Genomic DNA, 23598 nt, shown 5'->3' on the forward strand with positions numbered 1-23598 from the left:
TCTACAGGTCTCCAGTCACCTCTACAGGTCTCCAGTCACCTCTACAGGTCTCCAGTCACCTCTACTGGTCTCCAGTCACCTCTACTGGTCTCCACTACAGGTCTCCAGTCACCTCTACAGGTCTCCAGTCACCTCTACAGGTGTCCAGTCACCTCTACAGGTGTCCAGTCACCTCTACAGGTGTCCAGTCACCTCTACTGGTCTCCAGTCACCTCTACTAGTCTCCAGTCACCTCTACTAGTCTCCAGTCACCTCTACTAGTCTCCAGTCACCTCTACTGGTCGGTCTCCAGTCACCTCTACTGGTCGGTCTCCAGTCACCTCTACTGGTCGGTCTCCAGTCACCTCTACTGGTCGGTCTCCAGTCACCTCTACTGGTCGGTCTCCAGTCACCTCTACTGGTCGGTCTCCAGTCACCTCTACTGGTCGGTCTCCAGTCACCTCTACTGGTCGGTCTCCAGTCACCTCTACTGGTCGGTCTCCAGTCACCTCTACTGGTCGGTCTCCAGTCACCTCTACTGGTCGGTCTCCAGTCACCTCTACTGGTCGGTCTCCAGTCACCTCTACTGGTCGGTCTCCAGTCACCTCTACTGGTCGGTCTCCAGTCACCTCTACTGGTCTCCAGTCACCTCTACTGGTCTCCAGTCACCTCTACAGGTTTATAGTCACCTCTACAGGTCTACAGTCACCTCTACTGGTCTCCAGTCACCTCTACTGGTCTCCAGTCACCTCTACTGGTCTCCAGTCACCTCTACTGGTCTCCAGTCACCTCTACTGGTCTCCAGTCACCTCTACAGGTTTATAGTCACCTCTACAGGTCTACAGTCACCTCTACCGGTCTACAGTCACCTCTACTGGTCTCCAGTCACCTCTACTGGTCTCCAGTCACCTCTACTGGTCTCCAGTCACCTCTACTGGTCTCCAGTCACCTCTACTGGTCTACAGTCAGGTCTACAGTCACCTCTACAGGTCTCCAGTCACCTCTACAGGTCTCCAGTCACCTCTACAGGTCTCCAGTCACCTCTACAGGTCTCCAGTCACCTCTACAGGTCTCCAGTCACCTCTACTGGTCTCCAGTCACCTCTACTGGTCTCCACTACAGGTCTCCAGTCACCTCTACTGGTCTCCAGTCACCTCTACTGGTCTCCAGTCACCTCTACTGGTCTACAGTCAGGTCTACAGTCACCTCTACAGGTCTCCAGTCACCTCTACAGGTCTCCAGTCACCTCTACTGGTCTCCAGTCACCTCTACAGGTGTCCAGTCACCTCTACTGGTCGGTCTCCAGTCACCTCTACTGGTCGGTCTCCAGTCACCTCTACTGGTCGGTCTCCAGTCACCTCTACTGGTCGGTCTCCAGTCACCTCTACTGGTCGGTCTCCAGTCACCTCTACTGGTCGGTCTCCAGTCACCTCTACTGGTCGGTCTCCAGTCACCTCTACTGGTCTCCAGTCACCTCTACTGGTCTCCAGTCACCTCTACTGGTCTCCAGTCACCTCTACAGGTTTATAGTCACCTCTACTGGTCTCCAGTCACCTCTACAGGTCTCCAGTCACCTCTACAGGTCTCCAGTCACCTCTACAGGTCTCCAGTCACCTCTACTGGTCTCCAGTCACCTCTACTGGTCTCCAGTCACCTCTACTGGTCTCCAGTCACCTCTACTGGTCTCCAGTCACCTCTACAGGTTTATAGTCACCTCTACTGGTCTCCAGTCACCTCTACTGGTCTCCAGTCACCTCTACAGGTTTATAGTCACCTCTACAGGTCTCCAGTCACCTCTACAGGTCTACAGTCACCTCTACCGGTCTACAGTCACCTCTACCGGTCTCCAGTCACCTCTACTGGTCTCCAGTCACCTCTACTGGTCTCCAGTCACCTCTACTGGTCTCCAGTCACCTCTACTGGTCTCCAGTCACCTCTACTGGTCTCCAGTCACCTCTACAGGTTTATAGTCACCTCTACAGGTTTATAGTCACCTCTACAGTCTTCTATCTTGTGCTCCTCCAGTTCGTAGATCTCTACCTGGAAGACACAAGTGTACAGCAGGAATCTCAACCGTGTTCCTGGAGAGATACCCTCCTGTAGGTTTTAACTCCAACCCTGTTCCTGGAGAGATACCCTCCTGTAGGTTTTAACTCCAACCCTGTTCCTGGAGAGATACCTTCCTGGAGGTTTTAACTCCAGCCCTGTTCCTGGAGAGATACCCTCCTGTAGGTTTTAACCCCAACCCTGTTCCTGGAGAGATGCCCTCCTGGAGGTTTACACTCCAGCCCTGTTCCTGGAGAGATACCCTCCTGTAGGTTTTAACTCCAGCCCTGTTCCTGGAGAGATACCCTCCTGTATGTTTTAACCCCAACCCTGTTCCTGGAGAGATACCCTCCTGTATGTTTTAACCTCAGCCCTGTTCCTGGAGAGATACCCTCCTGTAGGTTTTAACTCCAGCCCTGTTCCTGGAGAGATACCCTCCTGTAGGTTTTAACTCCAGCCCTGTTCCTGGAGAGATACCCTCCTGTATGTTTTAACCCCAACCCTGTTCCTGGAGAGATACCCTCCTGTATGTTTTAACCTCAGCCCTGTTCCTGGAGAGATACCCTCCTGTAGGTTTTAACCCCAACTCTGTTCCTGGAGAGAGACCCTCCTGTAGGTTTTAACCCCAGCCCTGTTCCTGGAGAGATACCCTCCTGTAGGTTTTAACTCCAACCCTGTTCCTGGAGAGATACCCTCCTGTAGGTTTTAACCCCAGCCCTGTTCCTGGAGATACCCTCTTGGAGGTTTTAACCCCAGCCCTGTTCCTGGAGAGGTACCCTCCTGTAGGAACAGGGTTGGAGTTAAAAACCTACAGGAGGGTATCTCTCCAGGAACACGGTTAGAGAGCCCTGGTATATCGTGTGAGACACACATATATACCATACAACACAGCGGTATAACTGTGTGAGACTAGTGTATAGTGAGACATTAGCAGGGTCCTATATAACCATTCTTCTACCTCTGTGGTCCTGCATTACGATGAGCTTCCTGCTCTGTGCTCCAGCTCCAGTAATCTGGATGGCAGGTCCAACAACAACAGATCACTCACCAGAGGAGATTGCCAATACCGGTGGAGAATGTTGATGAAGTCGGTGATGGTCAGCATGCCTGGAAGAATACAGGGAAAGAACAGAGCTTTAACTGGGACTAAACTATGTTGCAGGCAGGCAGGCAGGCAGGCAGGCAGGCAGGCAGGCAGGCAGGCAGGCAGGCAGGCAGACAGACAGGCAGACAGACAGGCAGACAGGCAGACAGGCAGACAGGCAGACAGAGACAGACAGGCCTGGTGACATTCTCAGTGATGTAGCTGTGTATAAATAACCACAGAAAGGGTGCAGGGATTATAGGATTCTGTCCCAGACGACACCCTATTCCCTACATAGTACACTACTTTAGACCAGAGCCCTATTCCCTATATAGTACACTACTTTAGACCAGAACCCTATTCCCTATATAGTACACTACTTTAGACCAGAGCCCTATTCCCTATATAGTACACTACTTTAGACCAGAGCCCTATTCCCTACATAGTGCACTACTTTGACGAGGGAACGGGGTGCCGTTTGGGTTGCAGATTGCAGTCCCACTAGACACTGGAGCTCAGGTGCTGTACTATAGTTAGAACTCTGGCACCAAATTCTGCAGAGGGGATGGACCTGGCTCGAAACCCAGAAAACAGCCCAGGGGCTGAGGTCCAAATGGAATCCTATTCCCTATATAGTGTGCAGGACCCTGGTCGAAAGTAGTGCACTACATAGGGAATACAGTGTCCTTTTTTGGGACGCACCCCTAACCCAGAAACCAGACCAGCCGGGTGGGAAGGGTGGAACGGACCCGGGCCCACTTTCCTTTCAAAGGTTTCTTGAAAGGACACCCACCAAGCGACCCAGCATGGTGCCAGCATTGGTCTAGCTAATTGATGATCTGCATTTAATCATATCAACACCCCTGTTTATAACCCTCCCAGAGCCAAGGAGGGATGTGTAGTAGCCTCATAAAGGGATTTATATTTTTTTTTAAATACTTATCCACAGGAAACACAGACGTGAATACAGAGAAACGTGTAACCAAAAGCCCAGAAAATGGTCGCACACATACACAGCAGTAACTTACACATTTCAAATCATCCGTCACTTAGTTTATGGTTCACCGACCTACGGTCTAATTTCAGGGACCCCAACCCCTGAACCCAGACTGGCGCCTAGCTGATCCCCCCCCCCAAGAAGGGTTGTTGGGGTTTGAGAGGAATGCTGCGTTGATATTACTGGGTGTCTGTAATCGGAGTCTAAGCTCATAGCTGACCCATTGGACTTTAAAGGTTAGACGCCAGATTGGGAAATGCTCAGGTTCCAGGTTACCTTACCTACAAAACACTGTAGCTTGTTATCCCACAGTGGCGCCGCTCGGACGCCGTTCGCCACCAGAGCAAAGAAAGCTTTCTTTACCTGAAACACACAAAACAAAAACACAGTAACTCTGATACACTGGTCGTGTTGGGTGTCTGGTCGCTCATTGCTATGTTGCAAAGACATTTCAGGGATTCCCATTTAAGACAAAAAAAGGTTTTATGACCTATTAAATAAACAATATCTGCCATTTAGCAGACAATTCTATCTAAAGTAACTCACAGACATACATGTTCATGCGGGTGGTGGCCTCTGGGAATCAAACCTCACAGTGTTGAAGTTTAGTTTTTTGGCGGAGAGCTTGAACGTACCTGCAAGGTGGTGTCGAAGATGACCAGTTTGGAGCTGGTTGGAATGGCGTCGTAGCAGCAGTGGTTCATCATGAACTTGGTGTAGACGTTGGCATCTGGGGCCGAGGCTGAGGCTGAGGAGAGGAACAGGGGGGGGAGCACCCTGCTACAGGTCCGTCAAGTGTCCTGACACAGGGGGCTTCTCTAACCTCACCCCGATAAAACCTTAAACCCTCTCCCCATGGATTTGATCCATTCCAGAGCCAGCATGTCAACTAATCGTTAAGCCCTCGGTTATGTTAATCAGGTGTGGTAGTGCAGGGTTAGAACAAAGCAAAACTGTGAAACCTTGGTGGGTCCCAGAGAAGAGGTTTCAGAACCACTGTCCTAACACACTCTCAGAGAAGCTTTTTCACACTACCGAGCCAAACCGAACCAGGCCAGGCCAAGCCAAGCCAAACCAAGGTGTACTGAACTGGCCTGGTTGGTTTTACACATCCACTGTAGCAGCTGGAACCGTGCTGGAAGAGGACAGGTTGGTTCTGTCAGCACGGTAGAGCCAGGACAGGTTGGTTCTGTCAGCACGGTAGAGCCAGGACAGGTTGGTTCTGTCAGCACGGTAGAGTCAGGACAGGTTGGTTCTGTCAGCACGGTAGAGTCAGGACAGGTTGGTTCTGTCAGCACGGTAGAGTCAGGACAGGTTGGTTCTGTCAGCACGGTAGAGTCAGGACAGGTTGGTTCTGTCAGCACGGTAGAGCCAGGACAGGTTGGTTCTGTCAGCACGGTAGAGCCAGGACAGGTTGGTTCTGTCAGCACGGTAGAGTCAGGACAGGTTGGTTCTGTCAGCACGGTAGAGTCAGGACAGGTTGGTTCTGTCAGCACGGTAGAGTCAGGACAGGTTGGTTCTGTCAGCACGGTAGAGCCAGGACAGGTTGGTTCTGTCAGCACGGTAGAGTCAGGACAGGTTGGTTCTGTCAGCACGGTAGAGCCAGGACAGGTTGGTTCTGTCAGCACGGTAGAGCCAGGACAGGTTGGTTCTGTCAGCACGGTAGAGCCAGGACAGGTTGGTTCTGTCAGCACGGTAGAGCCAGGACAGGTTGGTTCTGTCAGCACGGTAGAGCCAGGACAGGTTGGTTCTGTCAGCACGGTAGAGCCAGGACAGGTTGGTTCTGTCAGCACGGTAGAGCCAGGACAGGTTGGTTCTGTCGGCACGGTAGAGTCAGGACAGGTTGGTTCTGTCAGCACGGTAGAGCCAGGACAGGTTGGTTCTGTCAGCACGGTAGAGTCAGGACAGGTTGGTTCTGTCAGCACGGTAAAGTCGGGACAGGTTGGTTCTGTCAGCACGGTAGAGCCAGGACAGGTTGGTTCTGTCAGCACGGTAGAGCCAGGACAGGTTGGTTCTGTCAGCACGGTAGAGCCAGGACAGGTTGGTTCTGTCAGCACGGTAGAGCCAGGACAGGTTGGTTCTGTCAGCACGGTAGAGCCAGGACAGGTTGGTTCTGTCAGCACGGTAGAGTCAGGACAGGTTGGTTCTGTCAGCACGGTAGAGTCAGGACAGGTTGGTTCTGTCAGCACGGTAAAGTCGGGACAGGTTGGTTCTGTCAGCACGGTAGAGCCAGGACAGGTTGGTTCTGTCAGCACGGTAGAGTCAGGACAGGTTGGTTCTGTCAGCACGGTAGAGCCAGGACAGGTTGGTTCTGTCAGCACGGTAGAGCCAGGACAGGTTGGTTCTGTCAGCACGGTAGAGTCAGGACAGGTTGGTTCTGTCAGCACGGTAGAGTCAGGACAGGTTGGTTCTGTCAGCACGGTAGAGTCAGGACAGGTTGGTTCTGTCAGCACGGTAGAGCCAGGACAGGTTGGTTCTGTCAGCACGGTAGAGCCAGGACAGGTTGGTTCTGTCAGCACGGTAGAGCCAGGACAGGTTGGTTCTGTCAGCACGGTAGAGTCAGGACAGGTTGGTTCTGTCAGCACGGTAGAGTCGGGACAGGTTGGTTCTGTCAGCACGGTAAAGTCGGGACAGGTTGGTTCTGTCAGCACGGTAGAGCCGGGACAGGTTGGTTCTGTCAGCACGGTAGAGTCGGGACAGGTTGGTTCTGTCAGCACGGTAGAGCCAGGACAGGTTGGTTCTGTCAGCACGGTAGAGCCAGGACAGGTTGGTTCTGTCAGCACGGTAGAGTCAGGACAGGTTGGTTCTGTCAGCACGGTAGAGTCAGGACAGGTTGGTTCTGTCAGCACGGTAGAGCCAGGACAGGTTGGTTCTGTCAGCACGGTAGAGCCAGGACAGGTTGGTTCTGTCAGCACGGTAGAGCCAGGACAGGTTGGTTCTGTCAGCACGGTAGAGTCAGGACAGGTTGGTTGTCAGCACGGTAGAGTCAGGACAGGTTGGTTCTGTCAGCACGGTAGAGCCAGGACAGGTTGGTTCTGTCAGCACGGTAGAGCCAGGACAGGTTGGTTCTGTCAGCACGGTAGAGCCAGGACAGGTTGGTTCTGTCAGCACGGTAGAGTCAGGACAGGTTGGTTCTGTCAGCACGGTAGAGTCAGGACAGGTTGGTTCTGTCAGCACGGTAGAGTCAGGACAGGTTGGTTCTGTCAGCACGGTAGAGCCAGGACAGGTTGGTTCTGTCAGCACGGTAGAGCCAGGACAGGTTGGTTCTGTCAGCACGGTAGAGTCAGGACAGGTTGGTTCTGTCAGCACGGTAGAGTCAGGACAGGTTGGTTGTCAGCACGGTAGAGCCAGGACAGGTTGGTTCTGTCAGCACGGTAGAGTCAGGACAGGTTGGTTCTGTCAGCACGGTAGAGTCAGGACAGGTTGGTTCTGTCAGCACGGTAGAGTCAGGACAGGTTGTTCGTTTCGGCTCGGTAGAGTCAGGACAGGTTGGTTCTGTCAGCACGGTAGAGTCAGGACAGGTTGGTTCTGTCAGCACGGTAGAGTCAGGACAGGTTGGTTCTGTCAGCACGGTAGAGTCAGGACAGGTTGTTCGTTTCGGCTCGGTAGAGTCAGGACAGGTTGGTTCTGTCAGCACGGTAGAGTCAGGACAGGTTGGTTCTGTCAGCACGGTAGAGTCAGGACAGGTTGTTCGTTTCGGCTCGGTAGAGTCAGGACAGGTTGGTTCTGTCAGCACGGTAGAGTCAGGACAGGTTGGTTCGTTTCGGCACGGTAGAGCCAGGACAGGTTGGTTCTGTCAGCTCGGTAGAGCCAGGACAGATTGGTCCGTTTCAGCACGGTAGAGCCAGGACAGGTTGGTTCTGTCAGCTCGGTAGAGCCAGGACAGATTGGTTCGTTTCGGCACGGTAGAGCCAGGACAGGTTGGTTCTGTCAGCACGGTAGAGCCAGGACAGGTTGGTTCTGTCAGCACGGTAGAGCCAGGACAGGTTGGTTCTGTCAGCTCGGTAGAGCCAGGACAGGTTGGTTCGTTTCGGCTCGGTAGAGCCAGGACAGGTTGGTTCGTTTCAGCTCGGTAGAGCCAGGACAGGTTGGTTCGTTTCAGCTCGGTAGAGCCAGGACAGGTTGGTTCTGTCAGCACGGTAGAGCCAGGACAGGTTGGTTCGTTTCAGCTCGGTAGAGCCAGGACAGGTTGGTTCGTTTCGGCTCGGTAGAGCCAGGACAGGTTGGTTCGTTTCAGCTCGGTAGAGCCAGGACAGGTTGGTTCGTTTCAGCTCGGTAGAGCCAGGACAGGTTGGTTCTGTCAGCACGGTAGAGTCAGGACAGGTTGGTTCGTTTCGGCTCGGTAGAGCCAGGACAGGTTGGTTCGTTTCAGCTCGGTAGAGCCAGGACAGGTTGGTTCTGTCAGCACGGTAGAGCCAGGACAGGTTGGTTCGTTTCGGCTCGGTAGAGTCAGGACAGATTGGTTCGTTTCGGCTCGGTAGAGCCAGGACAGGTTGTTCGTTTCGGCTCGGTAGAGCCAGGACAGGTTGGTTCGTTTCAGCTCGGTAGAGCCAGGACAGGTTGGTTCGTTTCAGCTCGGTAGAGCCAGGACAGGTTGGTTCTGTCAGCACGGTAGAGCCAGGACAGGTTGGTTCGTTTCAGCTCGGTAGAGCCAGGACAGGTTGGTTCGTTTCGGCTCGGTAGAGCCAGGACAGGTTGGTTCGTTTCGGCTCGGTAGAGCCAGGACAGGTTGGTTCGTTTCAGCTCGGTAGAGCCAGGACAGGTTGGTTCGTTTCGGCTCGGTAGAGCCAGGACAGGTTGGTTCTGTCAGCACGGTAGAGCCAGGACAGGTTGGTTCGTTTCGGCTCGGTAGAGCCAGGACAGGTTGGTTCTGTCAGCACGGTAGAGTCAGGACAGGTTGGTTCTGTCAGCACGGTAGAGCCAGGACAGATTGGTTCGTTTCGGCTCGGTAGAGTCAGGACAGGTTGGTTCGTTTCGGCTCGGTAGAGTCAGGACAGGTTGGTTCGTTTCAGCACGGTAGAGCCAGGACAGGTTGGTTCGTTTCAGCTCGGTAGAGCCAGGACAGGTTGGTTCGTTTCAGCTCGGTAGAGCCAGGACAGGTTGGTTCGTTTCAGCACGGTAGAGCCAGGACAGGTTGGTTCGTTTCAGCTCGGTAGAGCCAGGACAGGTTGGTTCGTTTCGGCTCGGTAGAGCCAGGACAGGTTGGTTCGTTTCGGCTCGGTAGAGCCAGGACAGGTTGGTTCGTTTCAGCTCGGTAGAGCCAGGACAGGTTGGTTCGTTTCGGCTCGGTAGAGCCAGGACAGGTTGGTTCTGTCAGCACGGTAGAGCCAGGACAGGTTGGTTCTGTCAGCACGGTAGAGTCAGGACAGGTTGGTTCTGTCAGCACGGTAGAGCCAGGACAGATTGGTTCGTTTCAGCTCGGTAGAGCCAGGACAGATTGGTTCGTTTCAGCTCGGTAGAGCCAGGACAGGTTGGTTCTGTCAGCACGGTAGAGCCAGGACAGATTGGTTCGTTTCAGCTCGGTAGAGCCAGGACAGATTGGTTCGTTTCAGCTCGGTAGAGCCAGGACAGATTGGTTCGTTTCAGCTCGGTAGAGCCAGGACAGGTTGGTTCGTTTCGGCTCGGTAGTGTGAAAAGATCAGTCTGGTATAGCAGTAATACAACAGTATGGATACAACAGCACACACACACACTAAACACATGAGAGTTACCTATCTCCTTCATAGTGAGGCCATCCAGGAAGGGGACCTGCACAAAGACAGAAGATTCTTTAATTACTTGTTCTGCTTGTCTGTGTGAGTTTCATGTCATTTCTGGGTTGAAGATGCATATCTGATAGGCACAGAATATCTCACAGAATAGAGAGTAGATCTCACAGAGTAGATCTCACAGAGTAGATCTCACAGAGTAGATCTCACAGAGTAGATCTCACAGAGTAGATCTCACAGAATAGATCTCACAGAGTAGATCTCACAGAGTAGATCTCACAGAATAGATCTCACAGAGTAGATCTCACAGAGTAGATCTCACAGTAGATCTCACAGTAGATCTCACAGAGTAGATCTCACAGAGTAGATCTCACAGAGTAGAACTCACAGACATTACCCAGTCATTAAAAAATATATACACAGGTTTTAAGTAAGAAGCAACATAACAGCGACTTATTTAAAAAGATGTGCAATACTTGGCATGATATGTACTGTAGGCCAACTCATACGGTGTGTTGTAAGGACAGGCATTGTGTTCAGTTCAACCGTAAAGTAGTCGGGTGTGAGGTTTGCCACACAGGGCCAGGAAGCTAAATACAAAACAAGAGCTTGTTAACACTGTCAACAAGAATGCCTTGACACATATCAAGCAGGGACTGAGAGCGACAAACTAAAGGAATGTCTTGGGGTAGGACTACACAGGGCCTTAGCTAACAGCTAACAGCTAAGACATTTACAAGCTGTTCCAGTTCTCTGAACTAAGTTAATGTTAGTTAATGTTGTTCTCATTTCAACCTCATCGAACTACATTTTCATATAAACCTTGAGCTTCTTCTGCTCTGAGGCAAGCCAATGTCTCAATGAACAGGGGGAGAGAAGAAGAAAAAAAAATGAGCGAAGTATTTTGGCTTCGCAGCTCAGCAATTCTCTGGAGACTGGGATTTGTGACGCTTGGCACTTCCACACTTGAGGTTACAAGATGTAGGCTACGGTATCAACGTTGATAAGATGTCACAATGCGCTAACAGCTCAACGATGAGAAGAATACCTATTTACAACAGTCTACTGTACCGGTGTTGTCTAGAACTCTAGCAGACCTAGACTCTCACAGTGAAGCAGTCTTCAGTTCCTAACCATCCATGTATGCGTGCAGCAGTCAACACACTCAAAACCCCCTCAAAAAAACATGCATCAGGAAGCAGGTGAGAATGTTCTGCTTCATTGCCTTACCTCATGGGAAGGCTCCATGGCTCTGAGGCTGAAGAGAGGAGAGGCTGGGCTGGATAGAGGGAGAGGAGTGGACGGAGCAGGCTGAGAGAGAGAGACGGTTTTACTGGGGCTGCTCTGTCACCTCCTGAGCATGATCCAACTGTGCTCCAGTCCCTGGGAGCAGCGGGGACTAAATTGGGAGCGAGGGAGCGGACTGTTGCGTGAGGGGGACTAGTCTGTCAAAGGGAAAGGGGGGGGGGGGGGGGGGGATAACAGATGTGTGTGTGTGTGTGTGTGTGTGTGTGTGTGTGTGTAGCCCTGCAAGAAAAAGGGCCAGAAAGGCTACAGGTTTGGCAGCAGGCAAGAAGCAGCAGTGACTCAGCTTTAGACAGGTGCTGAAGAGACAGGCAAGAAGCAGCAGTGACTCAGCTTTAGACAGGTGCTGAAGAGACAGGCAAGGAGCAGCAGTAACTCAGCTATAAATAGGTGCTCCCAGAGACAGGCAAGGAGCAGCAGTGACTCAGCTATAAATAGGTGCTCCCAGAGACAGGCAAGAAGCAGCAGTGACTCAGCTTTAGATAGGTGCTGCTAGAGACAGGCAAGGAGCAGCAGTGACTCAGCTTTAGACAGGTGCTGCTAGAGACAGGCAAGAAGCAGCAGTGACTCAGCTTTAGATAGGTGCTGCTAGAGACAGGCAAGAAGCAGCAGTGACTCAGCTTTAGATAGGTGCTGCCAGAGACAGGCAAGAAGCAGCAGTGACTCAGCTTTAGACAGGTGCTGCAGAGACAGGCAAGGAGCAGCAGTGACTCAGCTATAAATAGGTGCTGCTAGAGACAGGCAAGAAGCAGCAGTGACTCAGCTATAAATAGGTGCTGCCAGAGACAGGCAAGAAGCAGCAGTGACTCAGCTATAAATAGGTGCTGACAGAGACAGGCAAGAAGCAGCAGTGACTCAGCTATAAATAGGTGCTGACAGAGACAGGCAAGAAGCAGCAATCTAAAGCTGAGTCACTGCTGCTTCTTGCCTATCTCTGTCAGCACCTAGTCAGCACCTATTTATAGCTGAGTCACTGCTGCTTCTTGCCTGTCTCTGACAGCACCTGTGACTCAGCTTTAGATAGGTGCTGCCAGAGACAGGCAAGGAGCAGCAGTGACTCAGCTTTAGACAGGTGATGCCAGAGACAGGCAAGGAGCAGCAGTGACTTAGGTGCTGCAGAGACAGGCAAAAAGCAGCAGTGACTCAGCTTTAGATAGGTGCTGCTAGAGACAGGCAAGAAGCAGCAGTGACTCAGCTTTAGATAGGTGCTGCAGAGACAGGCAAGGAGCAGCAGTAACTCAGATTTAGATATGTGCTGCTAGAGACAGGCAAGAAGCAGCAGTGACTCAGCTTTAGATAGGTGCTGCAGAGACAGGCAAGGAGCAGCAGTGACTCAGCTTTAGACAGGTGATGCCAGAGACAGGCAAGGAGCAGCAGTGACTTAGGTGCTGCAGAGACAGGCAAAAAGCAGCAGTGACTCAGCTTTAGATAGGTGATGCCAGAGACAGGCAAGAAGCAGCAGTGACTTAGGTGCTGCAGAGACAGGCAAGAAGCAGCAGTGACTCAGCTTTAGACAGGTGCTGCAGGGACAGGCAAGGAGCAGCAGTGACTCAGCTATAAATAGGTGCTGCCAGAGACAGGCAAGAAGCAGCAGTGACTCAGCTATAAATAGGTGCTGCCAGAGACAGGCAAGAAGCAGCAGTGACTCAGCTTTAGATAGGTGCTGCAGAGACAGGCAAGAAGCAGCAGTGACTCAGCTTTAGATAGGTGCTGCAGAGACAGACAAGAAGCAGCAGTGACTCAGCTTTAGATAGGTGCTGCAGAGACAGGCAAGAAGCAGCAGTGACTCAGCTATAGATATGTGCTGCTAGAGACAGGCAAGGAGCAGCAGTGACTCAGCTTTAGATAGGTGCTGCAGAGACAGGCAAGGAGCAGCAGTAACTCAGCTTTAGATATGTGCTGCTAGAGACAGGCAAGAAGCAGCAGTGACTCAGCTTTAGACTGGTGCTGCAGAGACAGGCATGGAGCAGCAGTGACTCAGCTATAAATAGGTGCTGCCAGAGACAGGCAAGAAGCAGCAGTGACTCAGCTATAAATAGGTGCTGACAGAGGCAGGCAAGAAGCAGCAGTGACTCAGCTATAAATAGGTGCTGACAGAGGCAGGCAAGAAGCAGCAGTGACTCAGGTGATGCCAGAGACAGGCAAGAAGCAGCAGTGACTCAGCTATGAATAGGTGCTGACAGAGACAGGCAAGAAGCAGCAGTGACTCAGCTATAAATAGGTGCTGCAGGGACAGGCAAGAAGCAGCAGTGACTCAGCTATAAATAGGTGCTGCCAAAGACAGGCAAGAAGCAGCAGTGACTCAGCTTTAGACAGGTGCTGCAGGGACAGGCAAAAAGCAGCAGTGACTCAGCTTTAGACAGGAGCTGCAGGGACAGGCAAGAAGCAGCAGTGACTCAGCTATAAATAGGTGCTGCCAAAGACAGGCAAGAAGCAGCAGTGACTCAGCTTTAGACAGGTGCTGCAGGGACAGGCAAGGAGCAGCAGTGACTCAGCTTTAGACAGGTGCTGCCAGAGACAGGCAGGAAGCAGCAGTGACTCAGCTTTAGATAGGTGCTGCCAGAGACAGGCAAAAAGCAGCAGTGACTCAGCTTTAGACAGGAGCTGCAGGGACAGGCAAGAAGCAGCAGTGACTCAGCTATAAATAGGTGCTGCCAAAGACAGGCAAGAAGCAGCAGTGACTCAGCTTTAGACAGGTGCTGCAGGGACAGGCAAGGAGCAGCAGTGACTCAGCTTTAGACAGGTGATGCCAGAGACAGGCAAGGAGCAGCAGTGACTTAGGTGCTGCAGAGACAGGCAAAAAGCAGCAGTGACTCAGCTTTAGACAGGAGCTGCAGGGACAGGCAAGAAGCAGCAGTGACTCAGCTTTAGATAGGTGCTGCCAGAGACAGGCAAGGAGCAGCAGTGACTCAGCTATAAATAGGTGCTGCCAGAGACAGGCAAGAAGCAGCAGTGACTCAGCTTTAGACAGGTGCTGCAGAGACAGGCAAGAAGCAGCAGTGACTCAGCTTTAGATAGGTGCTGCCAGAGACAGGCAAGGAGCAGCAGTGACTCAGCTATAAATAGGTGCTGCCAGAGACAGGCAAGAAGCAGCAGTGACTCAGCTTTAGATAGGTGCTGCAGAGACAGGCAAGAAGCAGCAGTGACTCAGCTATAGATATGTGCTGCTAGCGACAGGCAAGGAGCAGCAGTGACTCAGCTATAAATAGGTGCTGCCAGAGACAGGCAAGGAGCAGCAGTGACTCAGCTATAAATAGGTGCTGCCAGAGACAGGCAAGAAGCAGCAGTGACTCAGCTTTAGATAGGTGCTGCAGAGACAGGCAAGAAGCAGCAGTGACTCAGCTTTAGACAGGTGCTGCTAGAGACAGGCAAGGAGCAGCAGTGACTCCGCTTTAGATAGGTCCTGCAGAGACAGGCAAGAAGCAGCAGTGACTCAGCTTTAGACAGGTGCTGCAGAGACAGGCAAGAAGCAGCAGTGACTCAGCTTTAGACAGGTGCTGCCAGAGACAGGCAAGGAGCAGTAGTGACTCAGCTTTAGATAGGTGATGCCAGAGACAGGCAAGAAGCAGCAGTGACTCAGCTATAAATAGGTGCTGAAGAGACAGGCAAGAAGCAGCAGTGACTCAGCTATAAATAGGTGCCGACAGAGACAGGCAAGAAGCAGCAGTGACTCAGCTTTAGATAGGTGCTGCCAGAGACAGGCAAGGAGCAGCAGTGACTCAGCTTTAGATAGGTGCCGTCAGAGACAGGCAAGAAGCAGCAGTGACTCAGCTTTAGATAGGTGCTGCCAGAGACAGGCAAGGAGCAGCAGTGACTCAGATATTTAGACAGGTGATGCCAGAGACAGGCAAGGAGCAGCAGTGACTTAGGTGCTGTAGAGACAGGCAAAAAGCAGCAGTGACTCAGCTTTAGACAGGTGTTGCAGGGACAGGCAAGAAGCAGCAGTGACTCAGCTTTAGACAGGTGCTGCCAGAGACAGGCATTGATCCAGATAGTATTGATGTTCGTTTGGTCTACCTGCATTTCTTAAAAGTGTATTAAAATAAACAACTTAGGATTACAGTGTTTTGGCGTCAGTACGTTTTGCTAAAATCCGATTGAAGCTGCTTATACTAAACGTTAACGGACATAACTCAAATCTGATCGAGACATTTAGAAAGGAGTAGATCAATCAAACAATATAAAGATGTAAAGTTAAAACACCACAGAAAAATAACGCTCAGTAAAATGAAACTGAAAGCTGACAAGTAAAAAAAAGACGATGACTGTGCAACAACTGGTGTCCTCTTCAAGACGTCTTACTCTGCAACTTGTATGGCAGCCTCTCCTGGTGTTAAAATTTCCCCTGCGCTGCCATGACAGATGACGCTATTTATACCTACCGTGACCTGACGCTTATGTACCCAGTCCCAAATGGCACCCTAAAAACAAGAAAGCAAAATAATTTTTTGATATGTTTTTCTGTGATTCTTAATGTAAACATTTTGGGCAGTAGTGTATCTGTACAGGCACTCCAGTTATCAGTTCCTTCATAACACTGCAGCAGTGTGATGGCTCTCCAGTCCCACTCTCCAGACCTATGTAGTGGGATAGGGCACTGGTCCAAATTAGTGCACTCTATAGGGATTAGGGTGCAAGTTGAGAGTCATCCCCGCTGTAATATCCCTCTTTCACTCAACAGGACATGGAATGGCGCGGCAGAAGCAACTAGATGTGGCACTGAAAAACACTGAATACAAAAAAATGCTTAATAAGTAGGATTATTGAAATACTATATATATATATATATATTTAAACCTTTGACATATTTGAAGGATATAATTGAATAGCACTCAAGGGGCTGCATTTGCACAGACCCACCGGGAAGCCAACTCAACAAAAAGGAGGGAAAGCTATCTTTTGAAAAGATGATGCCCACAGCGTAACCATGACGTTGCACAAAGATTGAAGTCAAAAAGTCAATAGACTTAGTCAAAAGTATTATATTTTTTGAGGCATGAAGTGGGGACAGAACGGCGTGTTTCTCCACGTGCTAATACTTTTCCGTCTACTTATTTGACTGGCGTTTCTACTGGCATGTTACCACCCACCAGCACGTCAATGTTAATTCATCAGAAACACCTGCTAAAATTCTTCCTCTTTGCAAGTAGCGACTGAACTGAGCCAAACAGATTTTCGCCGAAGCCAACACTGAGCAAATTAAAACACGGATGTTTTACCACTTTTTCTACCAGAAAATGTACATAATCCATCTGAATAATAATAAAAAAATATATCTGATCACTTTATAAATGGAATAAATGAGTGGTATGATTCCACTTTGTAACCCTGCTCCCCCGTCGCTCCAAGATGATTGGTTTAGACCACTAAAGCGTTGGTTCATGACGACACAATTCACTGTTTTGATTGGTGCAGCTATAAACCACAACCACAGCTTCTACCCCCAAGCCATAAGACTCCTGAACATCTAATCAAATGGCTACCCAGACTATTTGCATTGCCCCCCCCCCCCCCCCCCCCCCCCCCTTCTACGCTGCTGCTACTCTGTTATTATCTATGCATAGTCACATTAATAACTCTACCTACATGTACATATTACCTCAATTATCTCGACACCGGTGCCCCCGCACATTGACTCAGTACCGGTACCCCCTGTATATAGCCTCCATATTGACTCTGTACCAGTACCCCCTGTATATAGCCTCCACATTGACTCTGTACCGGTACCCCCTGTATATAGCCTCCACATTGACTCTGTACCGGTACCCCCTGTATATAGCCTCCACATTGACTCTGTACTGGTACCCCCTGTATATAGCCTCCACATTGACTCTGTACCGGTACCCCCTGTATATAGCCTCCACATTGACTCTGTACCGGTACCCCCTGTATATAGCCTCCATATTGACTCTGTACCAGTACCCCCTGTATATAGCCTCCACATTGACTCTGTACCGGTACCCCCTGTATATAGCCTCCACATTGACTCTGTACCGGTACCCCCTGTATATAGCCTCCACATTGACTCTGTACCGTAACACCCTGTATATAGCCTACACATTGACTCTGTACCGGTACCCCCTGTATATAGCCTCCACATTGACTCTGTACCGTAACACCCTGTATATAGCCTACACATTGACTCTGTACCGGTACCACCTGTATATAGCCTCCACATTGACTCTGTACCGGTAACCCCTGTATATAGCCTCCACATTGACTCTGTACAGGTACCCCCTGTATATAGCCTCCACATTGACTCTGTACCGGTACCCCCTGTATATAGCCTCCACATTGACTCTGTACCAGTACCCCCTGTATATAGCCTCCACATTGACTCTGTACCGGTACCCCCTGTATATAGCCTCCACATTGACTCTGTACCGGTAACCCCTGTATATAGCCTCCACATTGACTCTGTACAGGTACCCCCTGTATATAGCCTCCACATTGACTCTGTACCGGTACCCCCTGTATATAGCCTCCACATTGACTCTGTACCAGTACCCCCTGTATATAGCCTCCACATTGACTCTGTACCGGTACCACCTGTATATAGCCTCCACATTGACTCTGTACCGTAACACCCTGTATATAGCCTCCACATTGACTCTGTACCGGTACCCCCTGTATATAGCCTCCACATTGACTCTGTACCGGTACCCCCTGTATATAGCCTCCACATTGACTCTGTACCGGTACCCCCTGTATATAGCCTCCACATTGACTCTGTACCGTAACACCCTGTATATAGCCTCCACATTGACTCTGTACCGGTACCCCCTGTATATAGCCTCCACATTGACTCTGTACCGGTACCCCCTGTATATAGCCTCCACATTGACTCTGTACCGTAACACCCTGTATATAGTCTCCACATTGACTCTGTACCGTAACACCCTGTATATAGCCTCCACATTGACTCTGTACCGTAACACCCTGTATATAGCCTCCACATTGACTCTGTACCAGTACCCCCTGTATATAGCCTCCACATTGACTCTGTACCGTAACACCCTGTATATAGCCTCCACATTGACTATGTACCGTAACACCCTGTATATAGCCTCCACATTGACTCTGTCTATCCTATAATGAACAGGCATCCGCCAAAAGACAATTCTACTTTGTTGTGCTGTTGTTACATTTGTATTGGTGTTTTGAGTTCAATGTGCTCAGGGTGTTGTTACGTTGTGGTTAAGAACAGCCCTTAGCCGTCGTATATTGGTCTTATACACGCTCAGGCCTTATTGATTAATTATACCACAGCATTGTTGAATAGTAGTTTCTGATTGGTTAGAAGGGCATTCTAGAATGGACATTAAAACCAGATAATCTCTTAGATTACTGAACAAAAACGCAATATGGAACAATTTCAAAGAAATAAATTAATTTTAAATAAATTCACCAGGCCCTAATCGATTGATTTCAAATGGACTGGGCAGGGGTGCATAAGCCCACCCCCCCCTCACTCTCTCCGCCCCCCCCTCACACCGCTTCTCTCCGCCCCCGGTGTGAGGGGGAGAGAAGCGGAGAGAAGCGGTGTGGGGGGGGATGCGGAGAGAAGCGGTGTGGGGGGGGGGGGGGGGAGAAGCGGTGTGGGGGGGGATGCGGAGAGAAGCGGTGTGGGGGGGGCGGGGGGGGGGGGGGGGGGGCGGAGAGAAGCGGTGTGATGGGGGGGGGGGGGCGCAGAGAAGCGGTGTGATGGGGGGGCCCTTCTCTCCGTCCCCCCCCTCACACCGCCTCCCCCCCCCCCACACCGCTTCTCTCCGCCCCCCCCTCACACCGCTTCTCTCCGTCCCCCCTCACACCGCTTCTCTCCGCACCCCCCCTCACACCGCTTCTCTCCGCCCCCCCCCCCCCCTCACACCGCTTCTCTCCGCCCCCCCCTCCCACCGCTTCTCTCCGTCCCCCCCTCACAGTAACTCAGCCTGCATGCCCAGCATGCCCAGGGGCATTCCACACAGCCTTGTCTCAAGCATCCGGGGGTGGGGGTGGGGGTGGGGGTGGGGTCAACATTGGCACAGTGTTTCCTCAAAAGCATTGGCCCACTTCCTAGCCAGCACCATGTTGTTTAGTCTTAAAATAGGCATTTAACTATTGCATGGTCATTCCAGAGTGACTAACAGGAACATTTAGCAGACGCGTCTATCCAGAGTGACTAACAGGAACATTTAGCAGACGCTCCTATCCAGAGTGACTAACAGGAACATTTAGCAGACGCTCCTATCCAGAGTGACTAACAGGAACATTTAGCAGACGCTCCTATCCAGAGTGACTAACAGGAACATTTAGCAGACGCGTCTATCCAGAGTGACTAACAGGAACATTTAACAGACGCTCCTATCCAGAGTGACTAACAGGAACATTTAGCAGACGCGTCTATCCAGAGTGACTAACAGGAACATTTAGCAGACGCTCCTATCCAGAGTGACTAACAGGAACATTTAGCAGACGCGTCTATCCAGAGTGACTAACAGGAACATTTAGCAGACGCTCCTATCCAGAGTGACTAACAGGAACATTTAGCAGACGCTCCTATCCAGAGTGACTAACAGGAACATTTAGCAGACGCGTCTATCCAGAGTGACTAACAGGAACATTTAGGTTTAATTGCCTTGCAAAGGGGCACCGACTAGTTTTAAAATTTTCCCCCCACCTAGGTCGGCTCTGGGATTCAAACCAGCGACCTTTCAGTTACTGGCCCAACATTCTTAACCGCTAGGCTACCTGCTGTCCAACCCGTCTTAAAAATTGACATTTAACTATTTATTTTGGTTTTTGGTAGATCATTGTGGAAATCTAATATACCAAACCAGACGTTTCGTTAAAATATCAAACACAATGCATTTCTCCTGGATATGTTAAACTACCTGCACGGTCACAATTTACGTTTTCTATACACATCAGATTTATAAAACGTTATTTCAAGGAATAGACATGAATTAGTAAGTATTTCTTCAAATATGAGTTTTAATATGACATCTTGGACCTGAGCAGTTAAATCCCATTCGGGGACTAATAGTATAATTATTAAACACATAGAAATACTTCTTCTTTATTTATTAAACAATTATTACCATTTCAATTATGTTCAAAAAATTCTGAGATATGCTTTATAATACAGTGGGGCAAAAAAGTATTTAGTCTGCCACCAACTGTGCAAGTTCTCCCACTTAAAAAGATGAGAGAGGCCTGTAATTTTCATCATAGGTACACTTCAACTATGACAGACAAAATGAGAAAAAAAAATCCAGAAAATCACATTGTAGGATTTTTTATTAATTTATTTGCAAATTATGGTGGAAAATAAGTATTTGGTCAATAACAAAAGTTTATCTCAATACTTTGTTATATACCCTTTGTTGGCAATGACAGAGGTCAAACGTTTTAAAAACTCAACTCGTCGTGTTTGGAGGACAAAGAATGCTGAGTTGCATCCAAAGAACACCATACCTACTGTGAAGCATGGGGGTGGAAACATCATGCTTTGGGGCTGTTTTTCTGCAAAGGGACCAGGACGACTGATCCGTGTAAAGGAAAGAATGAATGGGGCCATGTATCGTGAGATTTTGAGTGAAAACCTCCTTCCATCAGCAAGGGCATTGAAAATGAAACGTGGCTGGGTCTTTCAGCATGACAATGATCCCAAACACACCGCCCGGGCAACGAAGGAGTGGCTTCGTAAGAAGCATTTCAAGGTCCTGGAGTGGCCTAGCCAGTCTCCAGATCTCAACCCCATAGAAAATCTTTGGAGGGAGTTGAAAGTCCGTGTTGCCCAGCAACAGCCCCAAAACATCACTGCTCTAGAGGAGATCTGCATGGAGGAATGGGCCAAAATACCAGCAACAGTGTGTGAAAACCTTGTGAAGACTTACAGAAAACGTTTGACCTCTGTCATTGCCAACAAAGGGTACATAACAAAGTATTGAGATAAACTTTTGTTATTGACCAAATACTTATTTTCCACCATAATTTGCAAATAAATTCATTAAAAATCCTACAATGTGATTTTCTGGATTTTTTTTCTCATTTTGTCTGTCATAGTTGAAGTGTACCTATGATGAAAATTACAGGCCTCTCTCATCTTTTTAAGTGGGAGAACTTGCACAATTGGTGGCTGACTAAATACTTTTTTGACCCACTGTATGTAAAATGACCAGCCAAATGGATGCAGATAGACACCCACACCATAGTAGCAAGGCTGAATGCAGATAGATACCCACCCCATAGTAGCAAGGCTGAATGCAGATAGATACCCAGCCCCCAATGCAGATAGATACCCGCCCTATAGTAACAAGGCTGAATGCAGATAGATACCCACCCCATAGTAGCAAGGCTGAATGCAGATAGACACCCACCCCATAGTAGCAAGGCTGAATGCAGATAGATACCCACCCCATAGTAGCAAGGCTGAATGCAGATAGACACCCACCCCATAGTAGCAAGGCTGAATGCAGATAGATACCCACCCCATAGTAACAAGGCTGAATGCAGATAGACACCCACCCCAGAGTAGCAAGGCTGAATGCAGATAGACACCCACCCCAGAGTAGCAAGGCTGAATGCAGATAGACACCCACCCCATAGTAGCAAGGCTGAATGCAGATAGACACCCACCCCATAGTAACAAGGCTGAATGCAGATAGACACCCACACCATAGTAGCAAGGCTGAATGCAGATAGACACCCACCCCATAGTAGCAAGGCTGAATGCAGATAGATACCCACCCCATAGTAGCAAGGCTGAATGCAGATAGATACCCACCCCCCAATGCAGATAGATACCCACCCCATAGTAACAAGGCTGAATGCAGATAGATACCCACCCCATAGTAACAAGGCTGAATGCAGATAGACACCCACCCCATAGTAGCAAGGCTGAATGCAGATAGATACCCACCCCCCAATGCAGATAGATACCCACCCCATAGTAACAAGGCTGAATGCAGATAGATACCCACCCCATAGTAGCAAGGCTGAATGCAGATAGATACCCACCCCCCAATGCAGATAGATACCCACCCCATAGTAACAAGGCTGAATGCAGATAGACACCCACCCCATAGTAGCAAGGCTGAATGCAGATAGACACCCACCTCATAGTAGCAAGGCTGAATGCAGATAGACACCCACCCCATAGTAGCAAGGCTGAATGCAGATAGACACCCACCCCATAGTAGCAAGGCTGAATGCAGATAGACACCCACCTCATAGTAGCAAGGCTGAATGCAGATAGATACCCACCCCATAGTAGCAAGGCTGAATGCAGATAGACACCCACACCATAGTAGCAAGGCTGAATGCAGATAGACACCCACCCCATAGTAACAAGGCTGAATGCAGATAGACACCCACACCATAGTAGCAAGGCTGAATGCAGATAGACACCCACCCCATAGTAGCAAGGCTGAATGCAGATAGATACCCACCCCATAGTAACAAGGCTGAATGCAGATAGATACCCACCCCAGAGTAGCAAGGCTGAATGCAGATAGACACCCACCCCCCAATGCAGATAGATACCCACCCCATAGTAACAAGGCTGAATGCAGATAGACACCCACACCATAGTAGCAAGGCTGAATGCAGATAGACACCCACACCATAGTAGCAAGGCTGAATGCAGATAGACACCCACACCATAGTAGCAAGGCTGAATGCAGATATATACCCACCCCATAGTAACAAGGCTGAAATGCAGATATATATACCCACCCCATAGTAACCAAGGCTGAAATGCAGATATATATACCCACCCCATAGTAACCAAGGCTGAAATGCAGATATATATACCCACCCCATAGTAGCAAGGCTGAATGCAGATAGATACCCACCCCTCCATTTCTCCTCGTCTTCCAAACTCCCGTTAAGACTATAGAGTGAAAAGAGTGGAATATATCTCTCCGCAACCAAGAGAAGGGAGTGGAGGAGAGGCCTTGAGCCTCCATCGGTGGTTGATCAACACACACACACACACACACATCTCCTTCCCGAACGGTGTGAATGTGTGTGTGATGTTAGTTAGTTTGTGCGGTTCCTCTGGGAAGCCCATGGTGTCTAATCAACAGTGTTACGTTGCAATATCCTAGCTCCAGTGAGACAGGCTCTAACTCTCTAACCCCTCAGGGATGGAGAGGGGCTGTGGGGGGACAGGGGGGGGCAGGAGGCTGGTGTCTGGGAGGGAGAAGAGGACATCCTGGTCCTCCTGGTTCTGCAGCTTGCCACCACACTGGAACAGAGACGAAGTTAAGAGAAATTCCTCTGTTAATACAGTTAGATTGTGATCTGGCAACAACAACAACAGCAACAGCAACAACAACAGCAACAACAGCAACACTAACAACACTAACAACAACAACAACAGCAGCAACAGCAGCAACAGCAACACTAACAACACTAACAACAACAACAACAGCAGCAACAGCAGCAACAGCAACAACAGCAACACTAACAACACTAACAACAGAACAACAGCA

General features: G+C 49.9%; 1 protein-coding gene and 1 long non-coding RNA gene across 8 annotated transcripts in view; both read right to left on the reverse strand.

Moving 5' to 3' along the window:
* The window catches only part of prkag3b (protein kinase, AMP-activated, gamma 3b non-catalytic subunit), a 41826-nt gene that overhangs the window by 10848 nt on the left and 7380 nt on the right, over positions 1 to 23598 (reverse strand). For 3 of the 7 annotated variants that reach the window (XM_039014373.1, XM_039014374.1, XM_039014371.1), the window contains 2 exons: positions 22687 to 23351; positions 21219 to 22329 (listed from right to left, as the gene is read on the reverse strand). In XM_039014373.1, the coding sequence (XP_038870301.1) occupies positions 21244 to 22329; positions 22687 to 23070 (1470 nt within the window). In that variant the 5' untranslated portion in view covers positions 23071 to 23351 and the 3' untranslated portion in view covers positions 21219 to 21243. Of the gene's footprint in view, positions 1 to 1973; positions 2020 to 3073; positions 3133 to 4387; positions 4470 to 4741; positions 4884 to 9817; positions 9855 to 11044; positions 12003 to 15501; positions 15849 to 21218; positions 22330 to 22686; positions 23352 to 23598 lie in introns of those variants that run through there. The other 4 variants (XR_005478559.1, XM_039014375.1, XM_039014376.1 and 1 more) reach the window with 3 other exon arrangements.
* On the reverse strand, positions 655 to 1947 carry LOC120064054. Its single transcript, XR_005478560.1, has 3 exons — positions 1554 to 1947; positions 789 to 1225; positions 655 to 668 (listed from the first exon to the last, which is right to left on the reverse strand). It is a non-coding gene; the product is annotated as an uncharacterized LOC120064054 (long non-coding RNA).

Source organism: Salvelinus namaycush, chromosome 19 (genome assembly GCF_016432855.1).
Source record: "Salvelinus namaycush isolate Seneca chromosome 19, SaNama_1.0, whole genome shotgun sequence".
NCBI classification, from domain to species: Eukaryota; Metazoa; Chordata; class Actinopteri; order Salmoniformes; family Salmonidae; genus Salvelinus; species Salvelinus namaycush.